General features: G+C 41.2%; 1 protein-coding gene across 1 annotated transcript; it reads left to right on the top strand.

The window, feature by feature from the left end:
* Positions 1 to 353: 353 nt before the first annotated feature.
* Positions 354 to 12,815, top strand: faah (fatty acid amide hydrolase). The gene is made up of 15 exons (XM_071917619.2): positions 354 to 710; positions 5,177 to 5,290; positions 5,713 to 5,853; positions 6,017 to 6,150; positions 6,378 to 6,584; positions 6,729 to 6,769; positions 6,887 to 7,011; positions 7,864 to 7,989; positions 8,141 to 8,238; positions 9,130 to 9,229; positions 9,584 to 9,627; positions 9,748 to 9,787; positions 9,878 to 9,986; positions 10,889 to 11,034; positions 12,126 to 12,815. Exons 1-15 carry the CDS (start codon positions 501 to 503, stop codon positions 12,246 to 12,248), a joined length of 1,758 nt encoding a protein of 585 aa, XP_071773720.2. The 5' UTR covers positions 354 to 500; the 3' UTR covers positions 12,249 to 12,815.
* The last annotated feature ends 7,681 nt before the right edge of the window (positions 12,816 to 20,496 follow it).

Raw genomic sequence — 20,496 nt, 5'->3', positions numbered from 1 at the left:
TGGACTGTCCAAATAAAGTGTTACCTGATTATCTTCTGTTTGATAAACTGATGGGTGTTTTAAGCAAAATGACTAGTATTTCTGTTGGTTAGATGATTATGAAAGACGTCTTGTATAAATGTGGGTTATGTGGCGGCAACATACTTTGTATCATACTCGAGTTTGATTGCACAACAATGAAACCGTCAAACCAGATGCAGCAGGTCGTCAGAAGTTGAAAAGGCACGAGCGCCCTCCACCAATCTCTCGTTGCACTGCATCAAGCAAGCTGTATGAGTTCACCGGTAATAGGCTGTAACATTTACAGCACTTTCCCCCAATTGTTAGGAACCCAAATCCGCGACGAATATGCAAAAATGCCGCGCCAGCCCAGCCTACTTTACCTGTGATGCTTTTAAATGATCTGACATCGAGCTAGCTACTTCAACTGCGGACAGTCTGTTCTTGCTAGCCGGTTAGCTAACTGCTTAGCTTGAGTCTGACAGGAGAGTTACAGTATCATGGAAAATACAAAGCCACTTCTGCCGGGAGCGGAGCTGCTCAACTGGACAGTGATACTAACGGCTGCTGCCTGCGGGATGGGAGCGCTGGTCCTGGTGGTGAAGAGGTTCAGCCACCAAAAAGTCCAAAATAAAATCCTGAAAGCGAGAAACCGAAGAGCTGAGAGCCTGCAGCGAGCCGTGCGAGCTGTGAGCCAGTACAAGGACACGGTAAGATTTAATTTGACGTTAGACAACGTTTAGGACGTTTATATGTTCACTAAATCTTAACGTATAAAATCCCTGCATCTGTCATTTGCCACCAAAACGCCGAAACTTGCCTGGCTATACCACCAGCTATAGCTAAATAATTAACTCCAGACCTACAAGTTTCCATGAACAGGGTCAAAATTAATGTCACTCTCATTGAAATTGAAATTTAATAAATTCTTCAACTTAATGACATAGCCTACATTTATGCATTGACCTTTTAGAGATGTTTTAATTATGTTTATTCATCACGTCAGCAGGGCTTAGGCTATTTAACACTTGGAAACAAACTGTTCAGGCACACTCTAAAGCAGTGGTTCTCAACGTGGGGTCCGGGGACCACCAGGGGTCCTTGAGGGGGTTCCAGGGGGTCCCCAGCAAACTGATGAATTGTTCAACTTCAGCATTATTTCATTTACATGAAGTTAACACAGTTAGAGAATGTAGAAGAATGACTGTTCTGATCATAGTTTCTCTGTTATCTCTCTACCTGCAATGCAGACAGTCATGGAGTTCTGGACAAAATCATATCTGACAATAAAAATATTCTCAGATTTGGGTCCGAGAGACAAAATCTCATCAAATGAGGGTCTGTGGCTCTAATGTGGACTGAATTTGGGGTCCTTGATATGAAAAAGGTTGAGAATCACTTCTCTAAAGGATGTTAAAAAATGACACAAATCATGTCAAATTCCTACACACAAATTCCTTGTATTTTTGGATGATGTAGGCTATTAATGTTGACATAACCAGTGTGTTAAGGATATTAACTCAGGAACTGTGTCAGGTAAGTTAACACAAATGTGTAAACTGTTAATAGTACTGTCGTAGACAGCACACTGTTAAAAAACATACCAAAAACCCAATACAATAATGTGTTATTCTTCAGCACAAAACTAGTTCACTGCTATGAAAACACAATAGATGGTACTTTAAACTTTGTTAATTTAATTAATTTCTTGAAACAACCTAACAAGGCATAACACAATGCCACCCCACTTCACCTCATTTCACTTATTGCAAAACTGTAAATGGGTTGATGTAGACTTGAGGGGAATATGCTTAGCTTCAAACCTCATACACCAGAGTTTTGGTAGTGGTCCAAGTGTGATCAACATGCCTGGGCAATAGATCATAAAATGGTGCTTAAAAAAATGGGATGAGTTTTCTTTCAGGATAGCGTTCTTGGAACAGTCTGTCATGTTATATGATGAACAGTTTAGGAAAACACTGCAAGTCCTGTGGCTACAACATGAGTCAATTTATGATGCTGCATATCTTGTGTAACAAAATGAACAACTGCCAATACTGGCTTTCTTGATTCACGAGGTCGCCCAAAAGATAATAAGGCAAGTTTTGCATGAGACTCCAAGCTGCCGCTTGTTTAATGGCAGTCTCATTTGTATTCAAATTGAGAATGGCATGTTCTTTTTTTCCATTTGAATACCCATAATCCAAACTGACTGTTCTTTGACTTAACTGCTCCAGATGCAACAGTTTTTCCTTATAAATATAGTGTCGAAGTAGAAGTTTAACCCCTATAAAGGTGCAACACCCTCGAGGACATCATGCATTGGGCTACGTCAACACCTACACTTTGTTACATTAAAGTGTTTCCATGTATTCAAGCATGAATTGTCTTTGATTTCTGTAATAGTTCCATCGTCCAACACAACATGTTACTGGTAATTGTGCCTGTCTCCTTTCAGCACAATATGAGTTAATATTGGGGGGGTTGAGTGCCTTTTTATTCTTGTATTCTCTTATATTGTCAATATATAGGCTAATATCAATAAAGGATCCAATTACCTGGATGGCTGAAAAATTATCTAATGTACTCCATTTTAAATAGTTCCATTTGTCAAACAAATAACTAACCTGTATATATCTAAAGTACTTTGTGTCAAAGATAACATAACTTAAAAATATAAACTGCTACACTGTTCTGTTTGTTGCTTGCTTTTGTCTACAAGGTGAAGAATAGAAATGAGACCCTTTTACAGAGAAATCTGCTTTTCTGCCCCTCTGCCCTGCTACATCTCTCTGTGCTGTCAGTTTCACCTGTATCTTTACATCGTTACATTACTAGCCTTTGACATTATTATCTACTCTGTTTTACTGCTCAGCAGCTCCTCTGGTCCAGACTGTCCTGCTCCTCCTCAGGACCAGTCCTTTTCCTTCTTTGAAAATATTTTCACTCAGTGGATACTAACTAGCAGCTAGGCTATACAGCGTGCTAATCTCGGAAACTCAGCTGTATTCCGAGTAACTGTTAGTTCTTCTTTTCGGGAATTCAGTCGGCTGTCTTCTTGGCATGGAAAAAAAATATCCCTCGCGTGTGCAGTGGGAGGCGAACAGACGGGTCCGGTGAGAGAGAGAGAGAGAGAGAGAGGGAGAGAGAGAGAGAGAGAGACCGAGCAACCGGGTTTAGTCGTCCTCCACCGGTAACGTTAGATCTAAAAATAGCTTCGCCAGCTAAGCGTCACGCTTTTAAAACCTTCTGGAAGCTGTCAGATTGTGCTGTGAGACAGAACCTGACCCGCCGTATGTAGTGGAAAGTTACGAAGACATTGTGAGTTGAAGTCTTTTGATCGAAATCGCTTGTTCTTGCTCGATAAAACAAAACACAAGATCACCTTCACTAAACAGCGGGACCTACCTGGATCTCACCGCCGGAGACGGATGCTGTTTTCCGGGAGGCAGTGCGCCGAAGAGTCGGTAGGAGGACTGGCCGGGTCGCCGCGACTTTTATCCATATAACGTTAAGTTTTGCAGCTTTTTCCATATTTGTTTGGCGACTGTTACTGTCTGATCTTACAACTGTGTGCGCTGGAGGTTTTGTATGTATTTTGAAAGCTTATCATTAGCCAAGATAGGAAGGATCTGTTTTGTTGTCATACTGTGAATGACACGCCCTGAATCGCCTTGCCATGTATTTGGTACCAAATTAAAGGGAAAGTTGTGTTTTTTTTAATGGAAAAACTTGTGATTGTCAATTTCTTTTTATTTTTGAGATATAGCTGTTTGTTTGGAATGAGCAAGAAAATGCTGATTTAAGTGAGAATTCCCAGTGAACTGCAGCAACATTCTAGAATTCTACTGGGGTCTACATCTTTAATAAGCCTATGAATAAAAGGAAATGTGAAATCCCAAAACATGGGACATTTACCAGGTTTAATTTGCCTGGAATAGCACAAAACAATGTCATACCAAACTCCATTCAAAAATCTGCTAAATTAATTCTGCCCTATTTAATGCCAAAAAGTTACATGCTGCATAATATGTGACATAGGCTATGTGACATGTCACTCGCACAAATCTGTTAGTTGGCATTCAATGACATGCTTTTTAATGACACAGAATAATCATCATACTAATAATAATAATAATAATATAATAATAAGAAGAATATAAATAAAGAATAAATATATAGGCTTAATATAAATATAATAAATTATATAAATAATAACAATAATAATAATCAGCGTAATAATAATAATAATCATAATAATAACCGGATAATAATCAACATTCATATTTAGGGAAGACAATTAGCCTACATTTTATTTGATGGGGGGCGGTAAGGGACCTGGATAATGGATAGGGGGGCGCTGGCCCAAAAAAGGTTGAGAACCACTGTACTACAAGGACATTTGGCTCCAAGTGTCAATTGTTACATCAGCTATCAGGCATATGGAGACATGCAGGAGCCATGTCTTGTCATTTTGTCTGTCATGTACATACTTGACCACTATATAGATCACAGGTCTCTCTCACTACGAGTAGAGACTAACATCACTGACTGTGTTCATGTTGTTTCTCTCCAATGATGCATCATTAAATGTCTGCCAGTTGATCAGATCGACTCCTGTCTGTTCCTGTGCTCCGGTATCAATATCACCATACAACAATTAGTACACACACAGCTTTAGTACCAGCAGTGCAAATGTTTCCCATAGGAATCAATGTATTCAAATATAATGGAAGTCAAAACTAAATACTTCCACTGTCTCTCTCTCAGAAATGAGAAGTCCAAAACACATGAAACTTTGCACAGACATACTCACACATCCTATGAACATTATGCAAATAGCCATGAGTCCAACAAAAGTCTTTTACATTAAAATGAATGAGTCATTTTGACCGTGCTCATGGAAACTTGGGGTACTAACACAAAAACAATTTTCTGTACTAAAGATTAATAAAAAAATGTATATAGGTAAAGATAACATACAACAGTTTTGAGGAATACAAGGAATATCAAATCATAAAATATTTTTCTTGAGAAAATATTGCAAAACCACCACAGAACAGGGTAATTTTGACCGAGTGCATATATCTTGCCATACCCAAATGACTTGCATGTGTGTGTTTTCACTTTGCTGGCTTCCTCTCTTGGCCAAACTAACTTTTCACTTGTCTTCCAGCATCCAGGGACAGACACTCCTCTCATCCTTTCGCTTTCCCTGCCTGAGTTGACAAAGCAACTGAAGCAAGGGTCGCTGAGCCCTGAAGAAGTGTTTTACTCCTATATGGAAAAGGTTGTGTAAAAGTTCTCCTACATAATACAGCTCATTCAATGCAGGCAAAAACTGGGGCAGCCCTACAGGCAACTCCCAAACGTTTAACAATTTTCTATCCATGCCCTTCACTGACTTAGCTCAGCATTGTTCAGTGCATGTGTTTATTGTTTTTACTTGGCTGTGCCCTCCACTTCCAGTGATCTTTGACCTAAACTATCCCTGATGTCTGCAAATCTTTGTTTGAAGCAGATAGGGGCTGTAAACTAGAAAGCTACACATTGTCAGACACCCTGAGCCTTGAAAAAGTAACTGTTTACAACATTGTGGCAACTGTGTCAAAGTCATCAGCCACTTAGGTTTTCTACAAGATCCCACTAAAGCTTATCTGTTGTCCTTTTGAATGCCTTTGTTTGAATCTTTCCATGCTGATTTCCCCACAGGCCTTAGATGTAAACAAAAGACTTAACTGCTGCACAGAAGTTTTGCTGGAGAGTTTTGACCAGTTGAAAGTTGTTGACTCCAGTAAGGAAGGTCTCTTGTATGGGGTCCCTGTCAGCATCAAAGACAACTTTGGATACAAGGTAATCTGTGGTTATGCATTACCATTATAATTCAAGCATGGCACTAGCACTGCCAGGGTTAGGGAATCAATTTCTATTGGGGCCAGTAATGCTAAATATATATGCACTTATGGCACTGTAATTGCATTCTTAATATGACACAAGTTTATTTCTAAAATACAAGGATCATGACTCTTCGTGCGGCCTGATCGGCAGGTTGGACCAGCCTGCCTCGAAGGACAGTGTGCTTGTCGAAGTGCTGAAGAGACAAGGAGCCGTTCCCTTTGTGAAGACCAATGTGCCCCAGGGCCTGTTAAAGTAAATAATTTCCCAACTGAATCGTCAGAAAATCACACGGATAGGCTATGGCACCTTTGTTACAGACGTTATTTAATCATTGTTTGTTAACAGAACACTATGTGATGATTTTATCTGGTTTGGTTTGGCAAACTGACACACGGTGACTGCAACAGTGTGGTGTCATGAGTAAAGGTCATGATGTTCCTTGCTTCTTTGTGTTTTCCCCTTCATTTCCCTACCTCCAGTTATGACTGCAGTAACCCCATCTATGGGCAGACTCTGAACCCCCACAACCTGCAGAAGACCTCCGGAGGTTCGTCCGGTGGGGAGGGGGCTCTCATCGGGGGAGGAGGCTCTATACTTGGCTTCGGCACTGATATCGGAGGCAGTATCCGTATTCCTTCCTCCTTCTGTGGGATCTGTGGGATCAAGCCCACATCAGGTCGGCTGAGGTAGGTGCTTCTTCTCCAGTCACTGTTATGGCTTATGATTGTTTTACAGCCACAAACCAAGCTTGATGACACAGAATAAGCTTTAAATTTCTTTAACTTTCCTTTGGTTATATATTAAATGTTTTTTTTTTGTGTGTCACTCAGTTCACAAGGTATAAGCTGCGGCACTCCGGGGCAAAAGTCAGGTAAGGAGAACTGAAATTGTTCCTCTGGCACATGTACATATAACTTACGTAATCTTTGCATAGCAATACCACCTGAGGTGTCTAAGAGATTTGAATTTGTCTTCCTTATTACCTCAGTGCTGTCAGCTCCTGGGCCCATGGCGAGGGATGTGGACAGCCTGGCTCTGTGTATGCAGGCTCTGCTCTGCGACCACATGTTTTCCCTGGACCCCACCGTGCCGCCCATGCCTTTTAACTTGCAGGTGTGTCCGCTAGCCCAGGATTCATATCATAGCTCAGTATTCATATCAACTTTATTGCCATTCCACTTTACACAAGTGCACAGGGAAATAAAAGTTGCAGGGCATACAATACAAGAAACAGTGCAACAAGACAACATAGTACAACAATGCAATGGCAATTTGGAATTCAACTGTTTAGTATTAATATTGGGTATTACTCAGCAGGAATAACAAGGTGCTTGGGAGTACAGGATGTAGGTATAAAGTGACTGGTGCGTCAAAGTTCAAGTATTGCAGTGTTAGCAGTTGATAAAGTGCCTGGTGCATAGTAAAGTTTAAAGTGACTGATGAATCAGACAGAAATGATGTTCAGCTGGGTGTGTGTTTGTGAGAGTCCTGTAGCTTCGGGGTAAAAGTGTTCCTGAACGTATATTTGCTGGACCAATTGCTGCAGTACCGGTTGGGTGGGGATATATGAGCACTTCTTCTTACACTGCTTGTTGTAAGTGCACAGTGTGGGTGAGAGCGAGGACCCAGTAATGGTTTAGGCCGCTTTCACCACCCTTTGCAAGGTGTTGCAGTCAGACGCTGTTAGGGTTGGGGTTCGAAAGCATTTTATTGAATCTGAATCCTGTATCGATTCTACTCATCAAATCCGAATCCTTTCAAATCGTATTGTCAGTAGAGCTACTCCAGGTCTCATCTGGACAATGTCAAAATTATGCCTTAAAATGACAAAATTCAACCTAATATTCACCAATATTATTGATTGGTTATATGAAAAACGTGAATTCTGTTTTTCAGGGTGTATTTCCACTCGTATATAGCTCCCTACTATTCTGTTACAAATGAAAATGTTTTTGTCTTGTCTAGGTGTACCAGAGCTCCAGGCCTCTGAGGATTGGTTACTATGAGAACGACAGCTACCTGCAACCATCTCCAAGCATGCTCCGAGGCCTCAGAGAGGTCAAAGCTCTGTTAGAGAGAGCAGGGCACACTGTAAGACACACACACACACACACACACACACACACACACACACACACACACACACACACATAAACACCACTCTCCATGGGCCACCTGTTTTTAATACAGACTTGTGATTCATTATAATGACTTTGTTTCTCTCTGTTATCTGTGTCTGTAGCTGGTGCCCTACTTTCCCCCTAAGATCACATTTGCCATGCAAGACCTGATTCTAAAGGGTGTCCTCGCAGACGGAGCTGTCACCCTGCTCAGCAACCTGTGAGTTCCCTTTGAACAAAAGAATATTACACCTTTAAAAAAAAAAAATGAAACAAACGGTTGTTGGCATGCTGTTTAATGATGGGAATTTAGGCTCTTGCTTGACGTCACATTGAGATATTTCCAGCGCAGCTACAATGGAGTTGGATAGTAGAAAAGGTTTCACGTATCTAAAACATCAACAGTAAATGTTAGGTTTTGGTGTCAGTCCCTCAGAATCAAAGAGCGAGGGCTTATTTCAAAACTCACCGTTTTGCACTGACAATCGACAATCATACAGGGAGAAATCCATCATAGAAGAGGCAGAGAGACCAGTTTCTTCACTGACAGTAGCGTCAATAGACCAGACTGCAATGCAGCATCTAGACGTGTTGTGTTTTGAGTAACAGGCGTGATTCTTGACTGGAGAAAATTTACTCTGTTGCTCTTATTATATCGCTATTGCTCTCTTCCACCAACACATATGCAGCATAGAGAACCACATTCTCTGGTTGTTATCAAAAGGCATTCTGGGAAATGTAGGAAATCACTAATTGAAGTAGAAGTAGACGAGGCAGGTGGAGGGGAAAAAAGTAAATTATAACACTTTACAAAATAACTCCTGGCATGCAATGAAAATCAGAGATTAATGATATATAACAGCGTCAGAGTATCCGAGTGTAGATTTTTTCTTTAAAAGAGCCATTCAACTTTGGTTTGACTCACAGTTCTTTAATAATATCTCTCTTTTTTTCAAAACTACTCTAAATCTCTGATCTTTGTCTTTTGCTTAAAAAGCTGATATTTGACAATTGCATCTAGCAAAGGGCTCATTCCTTTGCTAGGCTGGGTTCACTCATTCTATCAAAAGAAGCAGAGTTTGTCAATTGTCTGTCATTGCTGCTGTTTTAGGAAGGAAGGCCCTGTGGACCCCTGTCTCGCCCCACAGGTTTTGCCTTACTATCTGCCTCACTCAGTGAAGAAACTCCTCTCCATCCTCCTCAAGCCACTGGTGAGTTCCCACATAAATACAGCCTTAACTGAAGAAACATGTAATTCTGCCTCATTGTCTTTGCCTCATCTGGCAAGTTCCCAAAAAAACAATTGACAGAGACAGCACTTAAAATCAACAGTTGGCATAAACAACAGCAATGACAATAAAAACATCTAAAATTATAGCAAATTGAATACATAGAATAGAGTGAAACCAAAGTGTTTCAGTGCATGGTACTGTTAGTCCAGTACAGAAAGGTACAAATGTCTTGCTGAGTACAAGATGAATTTGTCCAGGAACTTGTACAGTTACAGTATGTTTTACCATAATGATACTTGACGTGTTTTATGTTGTCTATCTTCTCTTCCCCAGTATCCTCGTATCGCTGAATGCATCGGTGCTACCGGTGGAGTTGGGTGAGAAAAATCTAGAAGTTGTGTAGATTGTGCTCCAGTATTTGTTACCTAATCTCACATGGCATGATGGGGGGGGAAAAATCCAGACGAATATTGATCCTCTCCCTGCCTTGTTTTCAGGTCTGTTGCAAATCTGTGGAAACAGCATAGCAGTGTTGAGGTACGGATAAACCTTTTAATGAGTTATTACCCAGCTGTGAGTGGGCTGTCAACCAGTAATGCTTGTGCATGTATAATTTGTTTTTATTAGGACTACATCCAGGACACTATAGCAGAGTGGAGGAGGTGTGAGATGGACGTGCTGCTGTGCCCCATGCTCGGACCGGCCTACAACTTCTTGTACTGTGGCAAGCTCACCTGTACGGTACACTCATCAGTTGTGTGTTAATATAGCAGTAATACCCAGAAGGCCACGGTAATGGGTAAAACAGTGAGGTGTGAGGCACAGCTGAGTGTGTGTTGTCTGAAATATTTTCTACTTAATTTGGTCAAAGAGGTGTTCCGACTTGGCTGATAATTCCCATAAATCATGGTTACCTGTGTGCCATTAAAACTAGATTTGTTTACTATACTAACTGTTGTAGTAGTAAGCAATCTTTCTTGCTCCCTCCTGTTTTTAAAGGTGTCATATTATTCAATTTTCATGATTTGGTTTTCAAATATGCTATGGCTCAGGACAAGAGTAACGTTCTTCATGTTTTGCAAATAAACATAGTTTAGTCAAAAGGGGATTATTGAATGGATTCCTCACAGGCAGAACAATCACAGTACTGGATTCTGATTGGCCGACAACAGCAGGTCCTCTAATTAAAATCTGAGGCGAGACTTTCCAGTTCAAATGCTGCAAACTGGCCTGACTGGAAGGATTTTAATGATTGTTAAATGAGGAGAGACAATCAAGACCAAGGCCAGTTGTGATGAGTTGACTGGAGTTAGTCTGAAACTGCCTGTAAAAAAGGATGAATTTTAGAAAATGCAATGTCTACTTTAATCATCTTTATTAATCATCATACTTTAATCATACATGTATGTAAATAGAAGACAATTTGAAATCCAGTAATGTATTTTTTATTTATGCATATGACTATTTTCAGACAGTACACCTAGCGCTTCATACCTAGTTTCATCACCCTCATACCCATAATCGCGGTAAAGAGCGCCCTCTTGGGTATTATTGCTGTAATATAAAGTCTATTATAATACAATGAATAATATAGTGTAACAGTTCTCTTCTTCTTCCTTTCTTTTTCTCTCCTGCCAGCTGTTCTCTCCAACACCATGCTCTACAATCTCCTCAACTTTCCCACCGGTGTTGTACCTGTTTCCACGGTGACGGCAGAGGATGAGGAGGAACTCAAACACTATAAGGGCAACTTTAGGGACCTTTGGGACAAGTTATTCAAATGGGTAAGAAAGAAATCTGTCAGAGGCGATTGATTAAATATATCTTTTGGGAGAAATACAGCGTGGGCTCTTTATCTGTCTGTCAATGTAAATGAGTTTAATTTCTAAATGAATTTTGAATTATTGAACACTTAAAAAAAAGTTATTTTGTCAACCAAGGACTTTTCCTATTATGCTTTACAAAGCACATTTTTTTAAACAGACTGGATCCACAGTGTTTACTCTGTATTTGGGAAACTCAAAGACCAAATTGTCTAAAAGGAAAAATTTGAGATTGTTGTCTGTACACTACACTTAACACCATGAAGTGTGAAGTGTGTCCATGTATCAATCTAAGCTTTGTATTGGTGCTCCAGCATCGCTGTCAGGCCGTCTTTCTTACACCCAACTCTTCAGTACAATCAGCTTATTGGTGAATTGCAAACTGTAGTTCCTCTGTTGGTCAGTAGGTGGAGGCAGCAGCCTGGCAGTGGGGCTTGGTGCTGGATGACAGGGTTGGGGTCAATTCATGAATAAACTCATCAATTCCAATGCAACTGAGGAATTGGAATTGGAATTTGAACTTACAGGAAACAGAATTGGAATTCAGTTTGAATTTCAGGAAGTTGAATTTAATTCAATGAAATTCTGTGAAATTCCATGTTTTTTTTGTTTTTTCTTACCACATATGAGATTACACATAGTGTTATATATTATCAATACTGAATATCGTAAAATGTTACAGGTACCTTTCAGGTGGTAGTTGATGCACAGTATGTAATCGTAACAGATACATGATTCATAGGATTGAATGTATTTGATTTGTTTAACTGTCTTTTATTTGATTCACAATGTTTGATTTATAATGTTTAACAAGTCAAGACAACCTCTCTTCGAAGTGGAATTTAATGGAGTTCAATTCTGTTTCCTGTCATTCCATTCAATTCCAATTCTGTTTCCTTAGAGCTGGGTGACATTCCAATTCCAACTCCAGGAACTGAATTGGAATTTACCATGCATTCTCAATTCAGTTCATGAATGGCCCCAACCCTGGTAGATTGGTATTGACTGGCTGACTGGCTGACTGACTGACTGGCTGCTGTGTTTGTGTGCAGGCGGTGGCTGGAGCGGAGGGTTTGCCCGTGGCTGTTCAGTGTATCACTCTGCCCTGGCAGGACGAGCTCTGCCTGCGTTTCATGAGGGAGGTGGAAGAACTGGTCAAACAGAACAGAAAGTGAGAGAGGAGGGAGAACTGACAAAAGAAGAACGTGAGAGAAACGGCTCCTTCTGGTATTTTAGAGGCCTTTAGTTAACTTTGCTTGGGATACAGTCAGTGAATGTCAACCCACCAGAAATGGGTTGTTTTACTTCTCTAACCTCTCAATAATCAATAAAAATGACCTTGCTGTGACATCACACCAAACTAACAAAACCTGCCTTCAAAGGAAAATTATTTAAAATAATATATTATAAATATACGAAAATTATTTTATACGGTCCTGTGTTATAACCTTTTAATTTTACCATCTTGTTTGACCAAACTTCTTATCATCATGAATTGTTTGATGTATTTCGAATACATTGACCTAATCATTACGCTTACAGTGGCCTTTAAACATCCAGTGATTGTTACCTCTAAACTAACGGAGAAATCCTAGGGTGTGTTTGCAGGGTCAAGAAATCAGTTTAACTTTAAGTCTGAGTGATGGTAATGTCTGGTAAGGTGGTAAGATGGTAAGGTGTAACAGCAAGGTGGAGAATTGTTCAGCATTGCAGGAGGTTTGCACTCCCTGTTTAATCAGTGACTTGTTGACAACTTGAACACAGTAAATGGTAATAACATTGTAAAATAGCTTTAGAAAATGTTGTCAAGTATTTAGAAAGCTTGCTTTTTTCTATGTCTCACTATGCTATCCTACAAAGACAAACAGCAGCAACTGCTTTTTGTGTGATTTCAAGATCAAACGTAATGAGTAGGGTTTAGATTACATCATGTCAGCAAAAATGGTACCTATGAATGCTGCTAAACAATACACAGTCTACTTCTGTACCATCAATACTTGAGTTTGGACTTGATGTAAATGATGAAGTGATTTATCTCAGGGCTTTTCACTACTCATTCAGAGACTGTAATTTGGATTTGTCTGGCAGTATAAAGACCTAAGATCACTCCAAACATTTTGGTTGTCAGGCAACATTCACCTTTATTTACAGGAAAGGTACACTCCTTTTTTTCGTGTCGGTTGGCAGTTAAACTAATTCTGAACATTCTAAATCTAAAACATTTCCCTGTTCTTTCCTGTTGTAGCTATAGCAGACACTCCTACAGTTTTAAATGTTTTCATCGTGTTCCTTTCAACTCTGTTTAGTTTGACTTAGACTACATTATTACCTCTGCCAAGGAGGTTATGTTTTCGGTGCTGTTTGTTTGTTTGTCTGTTTGTTTGTCTGTTAGCAGGATTACGGAAAAACTACTGGCCCTATTTTCATGAAACTTCGTGGAAGGGTGTAGCATGGGCCAAGGAAGAACCCATTCAATTTTGGAGCGGATCCAGATCCGACTCACAAACAAGCAATAATAGCACGAACCTTGGCGGAGGTCTGCGCTCTCCGAGTACCCTTCTAGTCTATAGTCTGCTTTTGGTGCAGTTTGCGACCTCAATTGAGTCTTTGTGTTCAGATTTCACTTTCTGTTAACAGACAAATGCAAGGCTCTTTGGTTGCAAGCGTGATTTTAGATGTTTTAAGCTTACCTCCAATAAAAATGCATGGTACGGTTTTGGGAGAGACCCTGTAAGTGTCAGTCAGGATCTGATGCACAGCATGGCTGGACAGCGTACAGGAAGGAGCTGCTGGAGAGGGAAATCAGGTTTATGATGGTCCCGAGCCGAAGGGCTAAGTGCCTTGCTTAAAAGGCACATCGGCATTAACATCGGCATTAACATCGGCATAACAACTGAGTTGTTAACGCTCATTTCCCACCAGCTTTGATCTCAACCCTGAAATTTGAACCAGAAACATTTTCTGTTATATCCTTTTTTTGTAAACTTCACACCTTTTTACTTAGAAACTGTGATTCACACAGAGTTGGCTATATGTCTGTACATCAGATTAATATACTTTTGAATGAGACTTTTGTCTTTTTTTTTACAAGAATTGACAGCTTTCCTGTAATGTGAATACTAAAAATAAAATGAAATGAATGATTGGTCACAGAGAAGCCACTGCTGTTTTTTCCACATATTGTAATAATGTACTGTAGTTTGTTTCAGATGTTAAAATAGCACAAGTCCACAATAACAAGCTCTTTGCACCTATAATATGACCCATTGTTTAGCTCTCTCACTTCCCACTTCCCCTGCTCATCATTTTATCAGATTTATCAGTCATGATAATTTCTGTAATGTGCTATGCTTTTGATTTGACCTTTACAGCTTTTCAACCCTATAAAGTAAATACATTTTCACATTGACCGTCCCCTTCACCTTCTTTGACCATAATGAAACCAGGAGAATGTCTTTGTACTGTTTAATGGAATACTTCCTGAGATATTGGTAAAAATATCTTCACAATGTGGTGCATCTTCATGGCATCTCATCAACTAACGGCACAAAAATATCTATCTTCACCTTCTTTACCCTCCACTTGTCCCCCTCCATCACTATGCCACAGATGAGCGCAGATCATTTTCATTCTTATTGTGAGTGATTACTGCGTTGATGCCATAACAGGAAACAGAAAAGAGATAAAGGAGACTAATGACACATGGCGCTTCCATCTACAAGGCCAGCGCACCATGTCCTCATATTGTGATTACCCTGTAACATTGTAAATATGTGTTTCTGTTGGGTTTACATAAATTTACATATGTTTTAAAACTCTCCTGGGATGGGAAGCCATTAGGGACAATGTTAGTATTTTCCATTACAATCACCCACGCTTTCGCTGCTGTCTCACTGAATGGAAATAGCCCTGTGTGTGTGAGTGTGTGTGGGTGTGTGCGGTAGAGTAAGGAGGGCACATTAGGCTAGGAGGAGAGCTGAAATTGAGAGGTTGTTCTTAGCATTATCTGTGGCACATAGAGAGAGAGTGTCTGGCTCTGGCTGTGCCACTCAGTCAGGGAGCATTAAGCTTTAAGAGGCAGTGAAGAGACTCAGGTCTTCAGAGGGAACTTGACATTGTTCGTAAATCCCTCAGGATCTGAGACAGTAGCAATGACACACACACACACATACGCAAAATCACTGCTCTCAAATTGGCCCATTAAATGCTTTTACCAATTGCAATATGGCAGCGAAGCGTGTTTTAATTAAGTTTTGTGTTATGCCTTTAACACTGTGTAATCACGTTTATCCTTAGAACAAAAATCAGAAAAAGGGATGATCAGAGAGGGAGCTGAAAAAGTCCCTTCACCACTGACATGTGTAAAAGCTTTCAGAACAATAAAGAAAACACATATACAGTACTGTGCAAAAGTCTTAGTCACATGTAAAAAAAAAATCCATAAAGCGAAGATGCTTTCATAAATAATGAAATGAAAAGTTTCTACACATCGAATACCTTAAAGAGCAGTGTACTAACACACTAATGCAGAAAACAAGTAAATAAGAATATAGGACAAAATATATATTAAAACATTTTGCACAGTCAAATGTTATTCATTTTCATGTTTTAACTTAATTTGAACGATTCCATGGTTCCTCTATGGGTTGAAAATATTGTCCAGCTCTTGGTCTTATGAAACTCTTTCAAACCCCATTGGATAAACTCAAAAATTGCATAGTAGTCAATCAAGACAAGACTACTTTAGTTCCTGAAAAGTTGACATTTTGGAGATATGTTTTAGCCTGACAGCAACCAATGTATTCAGTGAAAATGTATGCATGAGAAAGATGTGACTGCCATGATGTAATTATGATGCTAGGAATAATACTGATACAGGATTCAACATGAGGAAGTGAGTGATAAGTTTGCTGTTATGCATACTTGATTAAAATCAATAACAGTATATCACAAAAAAAGAAAGTAAGTGATAAGTGAAAAAGAGTTTGAGAAGTTAGTAAACTGATACAGGGAGCGTCTGGCCAAAGATCAGCACATCGTAATCATGCACCTGAACCATCTAACAGCACACGCAGGCCGGCCGCTCATCTCATGTAACGTCTCATTGATAAGAGCAGCAAACACCTCATTTACAGGAACCTCGGGCTATAAGATCAGGTACTTTAAAAGCCATCCAAACACATTCAGACCCTGCTTGCGCGCCAACAAATAAAACACCTTGATATTGTCCCAACTAAACTAGGATGATTCTGTCTTAATGTCCCATTTCAGGGGCCAAGGAGCCCACAGTCTTTATAGTGCCATAGAATTGCAGGTAGTAATGTTTGACACAGCGGGGCTCCTGCCTTTCAGATGATCAAAGTGACGAGTTCAGCCTTTGCGACCAAAGAGCCACTTCCAGGAGACATCAGAAGCAGAGAGATTGGCAGCTTTTAGGTCTTTGGTCCATTTCATCAGCCATTACTCCAGCAGAGGCAGCGTGCTGCGGAGGACGAGTGGGAGGAGGGGAAGGCAGATTAACAGACAGCTGATACAGGTGTATAGGCGGTATCAAACAGCGGCTCTGTCAATACAGCAGGCACCACATTTCTTCAGAAGGGGCTGGGATCCCCAAAGTATGCCCACCGATTTCACTATGACAGGATTAACTGGGAGCTCCGTATGATTTCCTCAGATTCTGTGACTCAACAATTCAGTGATCCACGTTATATCGGCTTTAAGGGCCCCTATCCCAAGTTTCAAAAGCTTACCCTCCGGACAAGGGACACTCTTTTTTCCCATACGGTTCCGCTTCCCTTTTCCGCTGCATTCAGTTGTTCATCAACCCCCCGTCCTCCCCAGCTCTCCCATCTTCCCTTCCCTGCACATCTGCTAGGTTTGAGTTTTCCTTTCTTCCCTCTGGCGCCTTGCTTGGCCCACGGCCCTTATAGCCAAATTGGTTTACATTGGAGAGATAAATGCTCTGCAAATGCGCTTAAACACGTACAGTAAAAAATGCAGACAGTGCGTGTCAGGATTATCACCCAAGTCAGGGGGAGAAAGGAGAGCGTCTCTGTAGCACAAAGCTGGGGAGCCAGAGTGAAGCCTGCAGATATAGTCCGTCTCATCCACTTCTCAGGAGAAAGAGAGGAGGATTTAGCATTTGCATGCTAGTCTGTAATTCCTGGCATTATATAACTTGTCGCCAACAATCAAACTCCTGCGGTATTGTGAAAGTATTGTTTCACATGGGTGAGCAGAGTGTGGAGTTACACTGTTGGGGGAAGGGGTGCTGGTGCTGCTGCACGGCGGCAGTATGGAGGCAGTCGGTCCAGGATGAGGTTTTGTGAGACCACCCTATAAGCCCAGTCAAGAGAAACTATTCTACAGCACAACCTGGGGCCATACTAGAGAAGACGCGCTCTCTAAATCCCCTCAAAATATCAGCATCCAAAATTTCAGCTTAGGATGTTTCACCTGAATAAGGCGAAAAATGTAGAAAAAGGCTGATCCAAAGTCAGTTCCTCAGTAAAAACTAATTGTCGGTAGCCCCAAGGACCAGAGCTAAAGCTTGACCCTACAGCTGGTGCTTCAAGCTTTTTCTTAATCACCATACACGACTACTGTCAACGCCTTGCAAGGCCCTGTGACACCCCCCCCCCACACACACACACACACACACATACACACATCTGGCTGGATACAAAAAAGGCCATTATCTTTACATTAGATGCACCATCACCAGGTGAAAGAGGTCTCACTCTACACGGTGAAGACAAGTGGTGTGTAACCCCATTACCGGCTCCATACAGGCAAATTAGGCTCTGCGTGGAGACAAGATTCAGGAAACAGTATTCTCCCTCCCGTCCCACCTGCTGCTGCCTTCCCCAGGGGGACACCGTGCTGCCGTCGCTGTCCGCTAGCATCAGTGTAAAAAAAACCCTCCCCATGCTCTGCCCAATGGGATTTGGGTGTAAAACTTCCAAGAAAGACCACAGTCATTCCCCTCCAAAAGCCCCCTTTCTCTCATCCCCGCGACCTACCCCTCCCTCCGAATCGACGCCCTCCTCCCCCTTAGACCTCCCAACACAAAGCCCTCCGAGCAAGCCCGGCACAGAAATCATAGCACACCATTCAATCATTGTTTTTTCCCCTCTCTCACCCCTTTTATGGTCCCACTAAAGGTTTTAGCCGGGCAGAGAAGGAGGGCTGTCACTGAGGAAACCTTAGCCCATTGATGAAGTGACAGGAGCTGCCAGAATATGATCCTAATCCTGTTTCCAGCATTCTTTTAGCCCGCTGGCATCGCAATTCCTCCACACATTCTCCAAGCTGTCAACTAGGAAAATCCCTCTAATAGCGCATTGCCCAGATACACATCAAAGAGCTCCTGGAAACCTTCAGCGGCTTAGCTGCCATAGACACACTCTCTCTCATACACACACACACACACACACACACAGAGCATTCCCATTAACTTAAATACAAATATACAGTCCTCCAGAACGCACAAAACCTAGGCATTCATGACAAATTGACCACATATTCCAAAAAGCATGCATGAAAATAACCCAATTGCATTAGAAACATTAGAAACAAGACTTCCCAGTCCCATAATTATTTTTATGCACTGTAACCTTCCCCCTCCCCTCCAGTTAGAAAGTGATAAGTAGACTTCTGATCTTGGTGGTGGAGTGAGGGAGTGGGAAAGACCAGGAAAACAGGTGTCTGAACTTTGCTGACTCCGGGAACCCTTTCAGTCCCATTTCATCTCATTCTATTCTTACTTAATCCATCGATATCCCAACCAAAGGTAATCTTCTTATGGCAAAGCATTCTGTTTCGGTGCAGCCAAACCTCGGCTGACAGGGTGGGGGAAGAGGGGGGGAGTGGGGAGTAGAGAGAGAGAGAGAGAGAGAGAGGAGGAGAGAGAGAGGAGGGGGGGTGGATTGGGGACTCTTTAGAGCCTGACACTGTGCTTCAGTCATTTCATTTAGGATTAGTTACTCTGCATTGGGTGAACAAGTGGCAGGCTCTCTCTCTCTCTCTCTCTCTCTCTCTCTCTCTCTCTGTATGTGTGGAGTGTGTAAACATCACCGTTAAAGATGGTGGTCCTCCTGCATCCAACTTATTTATCGATCATTAAGGTCTCCTTTCGGTGCAATTTATAAACAGAAGCTACACTTTCATTGTAAGGGAACTGAAAGAAATGTGTGTGGAAATCAAAACTGTTTATTAATGTTTCAGTATTCTGTCAATCCCACTCAATGCTGTCAGCCATCCAAGGGGAGCTGGATTCGGCACACCCTAAGCTAATCCCTTTCTTGTTGCCAACTTCCTCTCACTCAGGAAACTTTGAAAAAAAAAAAAAAAAAAAAGGTTTTGGATGCTCTGTAAGACCTGTGCGTGTGTGTGTGTGTTTGGGTGCCTATGTGTTTGTATATGTTGTATTATGCTGTAGGCCAGGCTCCCTGCTGTGATTTCACACTGTGGGGTGGTGGATGGGTGAAGGGGTGGGTGGGGTGGGGGGTCCCGCTGTGTGATTAGTCCTGGTTCAGTTGTCTGGTGTCCCTCTGACTATAAGGCATCACCTGGTAGCTGACCAAGGTCCAAAGATCCACACAAAAACCTCTAAAGACACGTGAACTGCCACAAAGAAAATGCTTAACTGCTATGAAAGCTTAATTTTTCTTGATGCCATACATTCATACAGACAGCGTCTATTTCCTTCATTCATCACAAAATACCTACATGTAGGAATTCCACATAGGAAAGGGTAACCTTTGTTTGTTCTCTTTCATTTTTGTGCAACAGGTGTTTGCCAAACCCCATCTTGTGTTGATTTTCCTCTCCATTTTCAGGTTTGTTCCCTGTTTGATTTGGAAAACACTCAACTCACCTCAGGTAGTGAGGTGAATTGAGTGAATAAAGGCAAAATATTAGCATTCTCTCTCCCAACTGAAGACACTGAAAACAGAAGTCATTCGTATGTGTGGTTTATTCCCTTGCATTAAACAGATAAATTACTCACATTTAAGTAAAACAATTGAGAAATACATGTCTTGGATCTACAATGATATAATACATAGCATCGGCCTGTGCATCAGATTTCTTTCTGCGTAAGCCACAGGTTCAGCAAAAGTGGTGACTCTGTTAGTTGAGTTCAGTCCGGCACCCAAATTAACAAAAATATGCTGACTGGGTTCATTTGTTGCTGTGCCTCCCCCTCAGATTCTCTCTGCATTTAATTTTTTTACTGTAGGTCCTTTGCATGAAGCCACAATGTAGCAATTCAAAAAAATAGATTTGAATGTTTTCCTCTTAAATCCTTCACACAAAAGGAGACATGGAGTTACTCACTAACCAGGCAGATGAGGTCAAACACTGAGGGATATTTACAATGCTGAATGGATTCTTGCAGGCTGAGCTGTGTCGTAACTTTAA

Source organism: Centroberyx gerrardi, chromosome 9, assembly GCF_048128805.1.
Source record: "Centroberyx gerrardi isolate f3 chromosome 9, fCenGer3.hap1.cur.20231027, whole genome shotgun sequence".
NCBI lineage: Eukaryota > Metazoa > Chordata > Actinopteri > Beryciformes > Berycidae > Centroberyx > Centroberyx gerrardi.
This window is presented reverse-complemented; position numbering and strand designations above follow the sequence as displayed.

Bases quoted from the DNA above. Each gene is read 5' to 3' on its own strand.
- faah (XM_071917619.2), top strand. From the start codon at position 501: ATGGAAAATACAAAGCCACTTCTGCCGGGAGCGGAGCTGCTCAACTGG. The intron at 7,990-8,140 runs GTAAGACACACA...CTGTGTCTGTAG, and splicing joins TAGAGAGAGCAGGGCACACT to CTGGTGCCCTACTTTCCCCC. The intron at 9,628-9,747 runs GTGAGAAAAATC...CCTTGTTTTCAG, and splicing joins GGTGCTACCGGTGGAGTTGG to GTCTGTTGCAAATCTGTGGA.